This window comes from Notolepis coatsorum, assembly GCF_963971535.1.
Source record: "Notolepis coatsorum genome assembly, chromosome: 5".
Classification (NCBI taxonomy): domain Eukaryota; kingdom Metazoa; phylum Chordata; class Actinopteri; order Aulopiformes; family Paralepididae; genus Notolepis; species Notolepis coatsorum.
Window position 1 is genome coordinate 99,809,020 of NC_140169.1, and position 12,196 is coordinate 99,821,215.

Genomic DNA, 12,196 nt, shown 5'->3' on the forward strand with positions numbered 1-12,196 from the left:
AGGTGCTGCTACTGTAGCTAGTGCTTCTATCCTAATCAATGGCCTACTTACACAAATAAAAGTTATTTCAGGCTGAAAGAGACACAGAGACAGATAGATACAGAGAGAAAGATACAGATAGAGGGGAGAAAAGGAGACACAGTGATAGAGACAATGTGTGTGGTTTATGTATTAGTATATTTTGGTGTGACTGTGTACCTTGTGTGTGCATCCGTTTGTCTCAGTGTGTGTATATACAGTATGTGTGTATATATGTGTGTGTGTTTATATATATAATGTGTGCATGTGTGTGAATGTCTTTTCCCAGGCTCCTCCTACGAGCTCCAGCAGACTCTGTTGAACAAGACTATATAAGGAAGTCTACAGCTACAGCCCAGAGCTGATCCTTAATATCCTGTTCACACACACACACACACACACACACACCAGAGACACACAAACAGTGTGGAATCAGACTTTATTTTCCCCAGATAGTGATTATAAAATTGAAAGGTGATCTGAAACAGAAAGAGACTACAGGCACCTTGTTTTAAGATTCACACACAACATATGATGTCATTATTCAATATTCACACAATAATAAATAAACACACATTCAGGCCGCTGCTACATGATGGCATCATGGATTATACCTTTAAGAGACAGTTACTGCTTAAAAAGGAAATTCCCCCATAAATATACTTTTTAAGTTGTCAAATATGGTCAAAGCAGAAATCATGGGCCAACCTTTGTTTGAACAGTTATACAAGTTATTATACATTTTAATTTCATACAATCTTTCTTACGCAAAACAATCTTAATGACACAACATTCCGATCGAATTCCTGTCAAATAAAACCCACCACAACCTGGTGTCAGCCTGATGGAAGATATGGCTGACTGGGCCGTTACCATTGTTTCACCTTCTATTATATCGGAAACTGAGCAAAAAAAAAAGAAAAAAAAACAACAAACAAAAAATCACTGTGGAAACGATAGAGGAGGAGAGAACACATTCCTTTAAACGTCCCATGTCCTAGAAATGTTTTTGATTTTAAAGCACGTCTAGGTGCTACAGTATATAAATACTGTGAAAGTATCAAAATGTTCAGTCCAGAGAAATGCATGCAGCCCGTATTCAGAAACCGTACCTTTTAAAACGAGCCGGTTGGACTTCCGTAACTTGGTGATGTCAAAACTACACACCCACCGTTCCAACCACATATACGGAAGGAAACATTCATTCCGTCGTGGACTCGGAGCTACAAAGCTACAAGACAGGAGAAAATGTTGAGGAAACGCTGCGCAGCTGTTGGCTGTCAGGAAGCTAATCAACACTTATTGGTAACCAGGAGCCTTAACCCTTTCACTGCCACACGACAGAAGGTTAACCCTTTACTATCACACTATGTGTGATAGTAAAGGGTTAACCTTCTGTCATGTGGCAGTGAAAGGGTTAACAGGCTGTCGTGTGGCAGTGAAAGGGTTAACCTTCTGTGAATTGTCGCAGTGAAAGGGTTAACCGTTTTGGTAGTGAAAGGGTTAAAGACAGACACAAAACAGCCTGGTCTTGATATTATCACAAAAGTGATAATTTTTCCAAGCAAATTTCAGAGACGTATACAAACCTATGTTGTCATGGCGTGACTCTCTGATGTGGAAAAGCAAAACAGGTTCTTAGAAGGTTAACACGGAACAAAACTGCCAACCAGTACCAGCACCAGCCCAGAACTAGAACCAGGTTTGAAAGGTGGTAAGAGAGTTGAACTCTGTCTATCTATGGCTAAAACCCACACCTTTGATGATTGACTTATGCTGATTCAGAAGGCCGAACACGGCCTTCCCAGTATTTATCATATATGTTCTGAAACATATCCTTACACGCCAACTTGGCGTCCAACCGAGAACAGATCAGAAAAGACCCGCCCATTTTACGATGCAGCGAATAGGTTTCCTCTGGGGGCGGGGTCAGCCGCTGTTTGAGCATCACAGGGATCAGGTTGTGGATTCGCTCCGTCGTGGACTGGGCGCCGAAGTCGAAGGGCTTGATGGATCCAAAGGCCTCGCCAAGGATCATAACAGCATCCACGTGGGCCTCCATCATCGCCTGGAGAGAGACAGAGAGAGAGCGAGAGCGAGAGCGAGAGAGAGAGAGAGAGAGAGAGAGAGAGAGAGTGCGGTTGAGTAAATATGAGGTAGACAGACAAACGGACGGACAGACAGGTAGATAGACAGATAGACAGGTAGATAGACAGACAGACAGATGGTTTAACCTTAGTCTCGTATCCGGTGAGAAACTTCATCACAATGGATTTCTTTAAAACCATCTCTCTATCGCCCTCTGCTGCCGAACGTATGATCTGCAACACAAATATGCATACAACATGAAACCAGATCACATTCATACAACATCAGCATAGCCTAGCTTCACCTGTGTAACGTTACTTAGTACTTGTTGCTTAGCTGGGGAAGACCACTCAATACTGCATAGTTTATACAACGTTTAATCCAAAAGCCAGTTAGGAAACTTTGTATTATGTAATAAGACAGTCAGGGGATGTCTGGTCACGTATTATCCTCCCGGTTTGCATTATCCAGCTGGATGTCAACGCTATGGGAAGCGGTTGGGGTCAAAAAAGGTAATGTGATAAATTGTGTTATTATTTTAGAAAGTTAAGGTTTTCAAATTAATCTAATAAGTTATATAGAATATAGTTATAGCCCTGCAAACAAGGTGACGGACTCCATTGGTTTAATGCGTGGCAGCGCATAGCCATATCCCGGAAACAGCGTGGCAGCCAATGATATATATATAATATAATGTTAATATTGACAGACCTAATATAAACATAATTACAAACAACATAATATAAACATAACTATATAACACCATTTTAAGTTTTCAGAAGAACAATGTTTTAAAACTTTATTATCTAAATGTAGCAGCCTGAAAATATTGTATATTATTCAGAACTGCTGACTGGTGTTTTATATTCCCTTTGTACACAAAGACATCATTGATATTCCCACGAGCAATGATATGAGTTTCTCTTCCTTCTATCGACTGAAGTATGGACTATACACAGTATCGCTGGACCATAATCAACATCCTTCCCTGTGTGACGTAGGCGGGACCAGCAGGGGGCGGTGTCTGACAGAGAGTGTTGGAGAGAGATGGAACGTGATATATGGGAGCGGAAGACGGAAAGAGAACCTCTTCGGCAGTGAACTTGAACACAAACAGTCGCGACGGATGGGGGCTCTGGAGAGCCCTGTTGCAGAAGTTATGCCAGAGGGCCCCGTGAGATAGCAACGGGTGATAGGAAGTACTTGCTAGTGGACACGATATCCTAGCAGTACCAGCGATAGTGTGTATTTATAATATTTTATTTTCAGCTTTTATAGTTTCACAAACACACATCAAGACAAATCACAAACAAAGAAAATAAAAAATAAATAAAAAGAACACAAACAGTATGTTGCCAGACACTGTCACATCAATGAACAAACATACACCATGTCATATGCTATACACTAAGGACGCAAGGGGCTGATTCTCTGACATATATACACATACATATATATATATATATACACACATACATAGTAGTGTTGTCGAAAATATCGAAACATCTACACATATCGATTCTGAATACCCAAAACTGTTTCAATACTCATTTCCCGAAATATCGACACCTAATCATTTATAAAAAAAGATAAAAAAAAAGGAAGTTGCATTGTTCACTTCAATACCCGCAATAGTAGCCTACAGCAGTCCACACACACACATGTGCATTCAGTTAAGTCGGAACATGACTGCAATACAAACAGTTCAGCCCGTCAGGCACATGCAACACAGACCAGTGTTTACATCCGTCTGCCTGAGAAAACACCATGCTCTGCAACAAAAAACGATTGAAGTGAGATGAACAGTTATTTCCAAATGTATGATCTAAAGATAAACAAAGGGTTTCAAAAGTGCCATATCTATCCTCTCCTACAGTACCAGAGAGAAGCTGAGGAGAACCAACCAGCAACAGAAGCAAAACCTATCAAAAAAAATTATAATTTAAGATTGAACCTTTTTCCCTGTGGTATCGAAAAAGGTATCGCATCGAAGCTCGAAATTCCACTATCCTGACAACACCAATACATAGTACAGAAAATACACAGGAGGACATTGAGAAGCACTTATGTTCTAGCTAAGCATTCCAAAAAGGGACCCCATATAATTTCAAATTTGTTCAAGGTCTCAGACCTACTGTGACGAATGCTTTCCAGCTGCAGAGAGGAGACCATCTCAGTGAGCCATCTTTTAAAATTTGGAGACGACGTGTCTTTCCATTCCTTCAGGATAATTCTTTTGGCCACAGCCATACCAAACATCAGGGCCTCCTGCTCATTGTAAGGTAATTCTGCAGTGTTAGCTGAACAGCCGAGTAAAGCTAGAAGGCAGTCTGGGGCAATCTCTCTTTTGTACGCCTTGGTATACCAGTCAAAAATGTCTACCCAGTACTTAAATAGCTTGGGACAAAACCAAAACATATGTGAAAGATTACCCTCTGCGGACATGCAACGATCACAGATAGGCGATACAGAGGGATAGATTCTATGCAGTTTGGTTTTAGAGTAATGTAGTCTGTGAATGACCTTAAACTGTATAAGTTGGACTCTGGCATTAATAGAACATTTATGTATCCTGCTAAGTCCCTCCTCCCACATCTCATCAGAGATTTCCATACTAAGCTCTGTGGACCATACATCTTTAATGTGGTCGGAGGAAGCCATAGATTGGACAGAGAAATATGAAACAAAATCAGAGATCAGGTGTTTTGAAACTGGTGATCGGCTCATGAGATTATAAAACTGGTAATCAGCAGGACATGTCTCAAAGTCTGGGATATTACTGCGGACATAATTTCTAACCTGCAGGTAACGAAAGAAGTGTGAGCTTGTAAGATTAAACTTAGACTTAAGTTTGTTAAATGAGGCAAAGTGACGATCAACATATAGATCTTTAATAGTGGCCAGTCCCTTTCCCTTCCATAGTGAAAAAACAATATCAGATTGTAGTTGTACCCTAACAACTGGCATGATACACATCATATGTTATAGTCCGTGCAGGTTTTGGTGATTAAGAGTCAGACACACTTAGTGGTCAGACATTCCTAATAGTTCTCGAGTTCTGCAGCTGCTGGCAGCAGTCCATGACCATGGTTGTGGAGCCTGATGGCTGCTGGCACGAAGAAATGTCCGAGTCTCCTCAGGAAGAACAGCCTGCTTTGTCCCTTCCTATAGAGGGCTTCCGTGTTATCCGACCATATTGGAGCATATGCCGAGGTTGAAGGTACTTTGAAAACCTTTTTGATTTGACTCAATATTCTCAGTGAGTTCCGAAGGATAAAATTGTTGAGAGCCATCTTATTAATCGTATCACACTTAGAAAATAACATTGCAGGAAGAGAGCTTTTTAGGTTCACATGCGCCTCCATGTCTAGCCACCTGGGGGCGTCCATGGCTACTGTAGCATCACCTATGAAGTAATCTTGCCAGAAGGTCATGGCCCTTGCATTAGCAGCCCAGTAGTATAGTGCTGGAATACCGGCAGGGCCAGCCCCCCCATATGCTTTGGCTTCTGCAAGTGTGCTTTTGAAATACGATGTGCTTTATAGCCCCAGACAAATGGCAGAAGTATAGTGTCTATCTGTTTAAAGAAAGAGGCAGTCAAAAAAATAGGCACGCTCTGAAAAAGGTAAAGGAACCTGGGGAGAACCACAATTTTTATGACATTCACACGCCCCACCAAAGACACTGGCAAAATTCTCCACCTCTCCATATTTTTCTTCAATTTTGAGACCATTTCACCAAAGTTCAGTTTAAATAGGAGTTTGGGATCCTTTGGTATAACTACTCCCAGATAGGTGAAGTGGTCATATTCTATTTTAAAGGGTAAGCTGTCAGTAAAGGAAGAGTCTAGGCTCCCTGAGATGGGCATGAACACACTTTTCTCCCAGTTAATGGAGTAACCAGAGAAAGTACCAAACTGCCTGATTAAATCTAGGAGGCATGGGACGGAGGAGGCAGGATCAGCAAGATACAGGACCACATCATCCGCATATAGCGAAATACGGCTCTCATACTTTCCCAACTTTATTCCTGTGATGTTGGGATGACTCCTGATACTGATAGCCAGGGGTTCGAGGGCTAAATTGAACAGTAAGGGACTAATACAACATCCTTGTCGGGTGCCGCGATGGAGTGGGAAGGAGTCAGATCTATCAGAATTGGTAAGAATGGAAGCTCTGGGATGAGCATACAACATTCCAATAAGAGAACGAAACCTGTCACCGAAACCAAAGCGCTGGAGGACACTGAACATATATTTCCATTCGATCTGGTCGAATGCCTTTTCAGCGTCAAGTGATATGATCACAGGCTTAGTGTCCTTTCTTTGGTTAGAGTACAATATGTTTAGTAATTTCCGAATATTAGAAAAAGCAAGCCTGCCAGGAATGAATCCCGTTTGGTCGGAGTGGACGAGAGATCCGACATGCTGAGCCAACCTAGTGGCCAACACCTTGGCAACTGTCTTTTGGTCAAAATTTAACAAACTTATAGGCCGGAACCCTGCTGGATCAGTCCCATCCCTACCTTTCTTGAGTAAAAGGCACACATTTGCTTCGTAAAGGGAGTCAGGGAAGACATTATTAGTGATAGAATGTTGAATCATTCTAAGAAGTAGAGGGGCCAAAATGTCACTGTAAGCTTTATAAAACTCCGCCCCATACCCATCCGGGCCAGCGGCCTTCCCGCTAGGGAAAGACTTTATTGCACTTGTTATTTCCTGCAGGCTGAAATCAGCATCTAGCTCATCCCTTGCCTTATAACTAAGCACTGGCATATCAATATTGTCCAGGAAGCTCTCAACCTCAGAGTCTGGGGCATGGCATCTAGAGGTATAAAGGCCAGTATAAAATTCTTTAAAACGGTCATTTATGTCTTTAGGGTTAGTCAGCAAGCTGCCTGGCTGGCCTGTACACCCCTCAGCTGCCTAGCCAACAGTCTGTCTGGTTTATCACTTAGTTCAAAGTGCTTCTGTCTGAGTTTAAGGAGGAGGGCACTAACCTGCTTGCCCAGAATAGAATTGTATTCATATTGTGTGAACAATTAGTACAGAGCCAGGCACTAACAATCGGGTTATAATAGTTACTGTGTGCGGTATAAGTAACGTGCGGCTAACCAAGTATCAAAGTCCTTAACAATAGAGTTATAGTAGCTACTGTGTGCGGTATAGAGTGCGAGCCCAGAGACGAGCGTGGGCCAACAACCGGGCTGCTCCGGCTGACTTCAACCAGATCTGCACCCGGCTGCCTGCAATCAGTCTGCTCCGGCTGCCTTCAATCAGACCTGCACCCGGCTGCATGCAGCCTACGGGAGTTCGTCCCGTCCAGCAGGGGTCGTCATCGCTCAGCACACGCTCTCAGCCGGCGCTGCCTCTCTGCCAGCTCCGCCTGCTAACATCCTCACCGAGAGCGTTTGACGCCATCTTGCTTTCCGGACAACAGTGGCGTGGCGAGGCGGCCATTTCGGATGAGTACAAATGGGCATTGATGCTCCCGAGTTATTATACAGTATACAGTGTGGTGCAGCCTGCAGGCGAAAGTAACGTTGCTACTACCATTCCATAGGGGTACCCCAAACAATACATGCCGGCATTAAGATAGGACTTTACTGGTATTTTGTGGGCCCACTCTTTTGTTTTCTGATTATTTCTTTTGAGTGTGATACCGTGTTGGTGTAATAATATTTTCCCATTCAGTGAACCCTGTTATTCCTCCCCTATGTCCTCCCTTCTTTCCCCATATTACGGAGTAGAGCAGTATATGTAAACCCTTAGGGAAGGTATTGATATTATGTCTAGCCCAGACGTGGGCCGCACATAGTCTGGGTACAACGAGAGCACTTGGTGCCTAGAGCGTAATCATCTAATGATCAGACTGTAATTATTGTTTAACAATAACCATGGTGCAATAATCACCAGACGTAGCTATGGTGTAACTAGGCCAATGATATAATAATACTCAGACTGATGGGAGCACGGTGTGTGTGTCTTTTATTGAGCCTAATCCTAACCCTTTGATGCGGGTAATATATCTATTATTAACCCCTTCCTATTCAACCTTCCCTTTTCCACTGTAAGGTTTCTGGTGTTAATGAGGGAGGGTACTGCTTGCGGGGGGAACAAAGTTATTTATTTACCATTCGGTCATTAGGTGTGGGGGGGTGCTAAGGGGACAATTGGGGAGAGTGAGGGCGTGTTGGGGAGTACTGCTGACTGCCCAAGAGAGAGGGAGGAAGACCAGAGTACCGGACTAGGTTTGTAAATCCTGGGCCTCATACACCCCACTGCCAGCCTCCGGTTGACGCTCCTGACCCCAAAGACGGAGGTGCAGCTAGCCAGAGTTCTACTGTGTCTCGCTACCTAGTGACCGTGCACCACAGTTCCCACGAAGCAGGGATAATCCACCCTGCTACATAAATATTGTAAGTTAGTGTTGTGTTCATTCACATTTAAAGACAGTAGAGGTTGAGTACCTCAATGTAAAGATCAGTGAAGCTCTGGTCAAATTCTCTGGTTGCTCCAAAGTCCAACAGCGCCACCTAGAGGCAGAGGGTACAGAATACAAAGAATTGTTTTGGGTGCTGCACCTTTTGGTGTGAACACACAAATACAAGGAGACAGATCATTCTAGTTCAGTGTCGCAAACATATTTAATATATGCAACGGTAGGACATCAGCTTTAGATGTCTGATGCCTACAAATACAAATTCTATGATCATAGACAAATCTCAGAAAAACCTCAATGGTCTAAAAAAAAGGTTCGATGATGATAACAATACAGAACCAATGACAACACAGTGAATCACACAGCTTCCCGCAGCTCTACACCAACTATACATCAGCTATACATCAGCTTCACACAGCTATGAATAAATAACATAAGATATTCCATTACTGACATTACCTGGTATGGGCAGGGTAATAGAAGAAAGACATAAATATAGTCAATAACATAAAATCTGAATATAAAAATCAGAGAAAAATAAACAGTATACACAAGGTGCAAGTGAGGGTCTGTAGTTGTACCCTAACAACTGGCATGATACACATCATATGTTATAGTCAGTCCGTGCAGGTTTTGGTGATTAAGAGTCAGACACACTTAGTGGTCAGACATTCCTAATAGTTCTCGAGTTCTGCAGCTGCTGGCAGCAGTCCATGACCATGGTTGTGGAGCCTGATGGCTGCTGGCACGAAGAAATGTCCGAGTCTCCTCAGGAAGAACAGCCTGCTTTGTCCCTTCCTATAGAGGGCTTCCGTGTTATCCGACCAGTCTAATTTGTTGTTCAGGTGTACTCCAAGGAACTTGCATGTCTCCATCTCCACCTCATCCCCTCGGATGGCATTGGCAGTTGGGGGGAGCTCTTCTTGCCTCTCCGGTAGTTCACCACCAGCTCCTTGGTCTTGCTGAGTTGGAGGTGGTTGCTGTCGCTCCACTCTACAAAGATCTCCACCAGGGCTCTGTACTCGTCCTCATTGTCGTATGCGATGTAACTTTCAATGGAGGAGTCATCTGAGAACTTCTGTAGGTGGCACCCACTCGAGTTATGGCAGAAGTCAGAGGTGTAGTGGGTGAACAAGAAGGGTGACAGCACCGTTCCTTGAGGGGCACCTGTGTTGCTCACCAGTACATCAGTGATCCAGACCACCAGGTCATGCTCCAGCTGCATCACCGTGAGCTTCTTCGCTAGCCGTAAAGGCTGGATGGTGTTGAAGGCGCTGGAGAAGTCGAAGAGCATGATTCTCACGGAGCTGCGCGGCCTCTCCGTGTAGGCTATGTGGAGCATGTAGATGATGGCATACTCCACCTCGATGTTTGCCTGGTATACAATCTGCAGGGAGTCCAGGGAGTCATGCACCAGGGGCTTGAGGTGTTGCAGGACCAGTGTGACTTCAGAGCGACTGGCCTGTAATCGTTGAGGGTCCTTGGGCATCCCCTCTTGGGCACCTGGACAATGCAGGAGGTCTTCCAGAGCTGGGGCACCCTCTCCAGCTTCAGGGAGAGGTGCTGAAACGGTGCTGCCAGCTGCCAAGTGGAACTGTATCCCTCCTTGATATTAGCATACAGCAGGTCCAGTGTCTTTGTTTTGCCTGGTATTGCATGCCACATACTGGGTGAAGTTTGTCAGGGTCTTGTGGAGTTTAACATGGTTGAAGTCCCCATTGATGAGGTTGAGTGCATCTGGGTGTTTTGTCCGAAGTCCGGTGTCCGTGGAGTGGATGGCGTCACTCGCCTGTGCCACCACTGTGCTCGGTGGGATGTGAACAGTCAACACATGTGTTAGCTTATCTCACGGTAGATAATATGGTCCCATACTTAGTGCTCTCCTTCTGTGAGTCTTAATCTTGGCCGGGAGGTTCTTTGGCGGCGCTACAACTCAGTCTTTGAAACCGAGGAGCGCATCACATGTATAAACAGTCTTGCCAGAGTTGTTGTTGACGACCTCCATTGTTCTACCTAGACTAATCCTAACTGGAAACTAATATCTAGCTGGCTACAAGTTATTTACAATAGCAAAAAAAACGATATACATCAGCTTCAGGCAGCTATAGCCTACATGAGCTTCATTTACATTTACATTTTGTCATTTAGCTGACGCTTTTATCCAAAGCGACTTACAAGTTCTGTACGACAAGTCATCGCAGCTATACTATCAGCTTCACGCAGCTATACATCAGCTTCAGGCAGCTATACATCAGCGATACATCAGCTTCACACAGCTATACATCAGCGATACATCAGCTTCACACAGCTATACATCAGCGATACATCAGCTTCACACAGCTATACATCAGCGATACATCAGCTGTACATCAGCTATAATACATCAGCGATACATCAGCTTCACATCAGCTGTACATCAGCTTCACACAGCTATACATCAGCGATACATCAGCTTCACACAGCTATACATCAGCGATACATCAGCTTCACACAGCTATACATCAGCGATACATCAGCTTCACACAGCTATACATCAGCGATACATCAGCTACATGTCATGTGAAAGATTGATAGTTATATTGTTATTGTTTTCCCTTTTGATGTGAATAATGTCTGAACTACTCAGGAATTTAACCGGTAATGATACTTGAATTACATCACCACTACAAAATAAACATGATCTGCGCTGAGGTTGTGTTAGAAGATTATGGATTTTGTATGAGAACATGCCAAAATACATGTCAGGCTGTAGGGAGGGATGATCATTCATTAGAATAGACCACAGAAGTGTGCTGTGGTTTTAACAGCTAGTTAAAGACATTGCCTCCTCAACTAAATAGCTATGAATGTAAAATGTAACGCTATCCCTTTAATATCATAATGCACTGCATGTCTGCTCACAATCACAGCTATTTGCACCACAATGGCAGAATCTTTGCAACTCCTGGTGGCAGATAACGGAACAGCACTTCCAAAAGAAACAGCAGAAGCACCAGCACTAGATTAGATTAGATTAAAATGTATTGCCAATTGTCATTATACAGCACAAGTACAGCACAACGAAAATAAGGTTAACTGAAAAAATGCTTTGATGGAGCTGTTTATGTAGGAGATATTGTGTTTATGTAGGATATACTAATTTATGTTTATGTAGGAGATGTTATGTTTATGTAGGATATTATGTGAACATTATAATAATAATAAACCACTGTAAATCAAATTAATAAATAGACGACAGACAGATATACATGTACAGACAGACAGACAGACCGGTAAACAGACAGACAGACAGGTAAACAGACAGACAGACAGACTCACTCTGTGTGTATTTCCATCGTAAAAGAAGTTGGACCAGTTTGGGTCAGTCTGCATGAATCTGAACTCAAACAGCTCCCTCAGACACAACACCAGAATATTCTCACAGATCTAGAGAGAGACACAGAGAGACAGAGAGGGAGGGAGACAGAGACAGGGACAGAGAGTGTCCTGTTATTGACTGGTAATATTACCGGTCCTCTTATTGGCTGGTATTATCACCTGTCCTCTTATTGGCTGGTAGTATCACCTGTCCTCTTATTGGCTGGTAGTATCACCTGTCCCCTTCTCACTCTTCAGGACATTTACACCAGGCGTTGCATAGGGGTGTGAAC

At 43.4% G+C, this 12,196-nt stretch overlaps 1 protein-coding gene across 1 annotated transcript in view; it reads right to left on the minus strand.

Moving 5' to 3' along the window:
* Positions 1-446: 446 nt before the first annotated feature.
* Positions 447-12,196, minus strand: part of coq8aa (coenzyme Q8A-a) — an 89,938-nt gene continuing 78,188 nt past the window's right edge. Inside the window, exons 14-17 of the mRNA XM_084314554.1 lie at positions 11,865-11,972; positions 8,575-8,640; positions 2,253-2,339; positions 447-2,086 (exon numbers count right to left, since the gene is read on the minus strand). Of these exons, the coding sequence (XP_084170680.1) occupies positions 1,790-2,086; positions 2,253-2,339; positions 8,575-8,640; positions 11,865-11,972 (558 nt within the window). The 3' untranslated portion in view covers positions 447-1,789. The remainder of the gene's footprint in view (positions 2,087-2,252; positions 2,340-8,574; positions 8,641-11,864; positions 11,973-12,196) is intronic.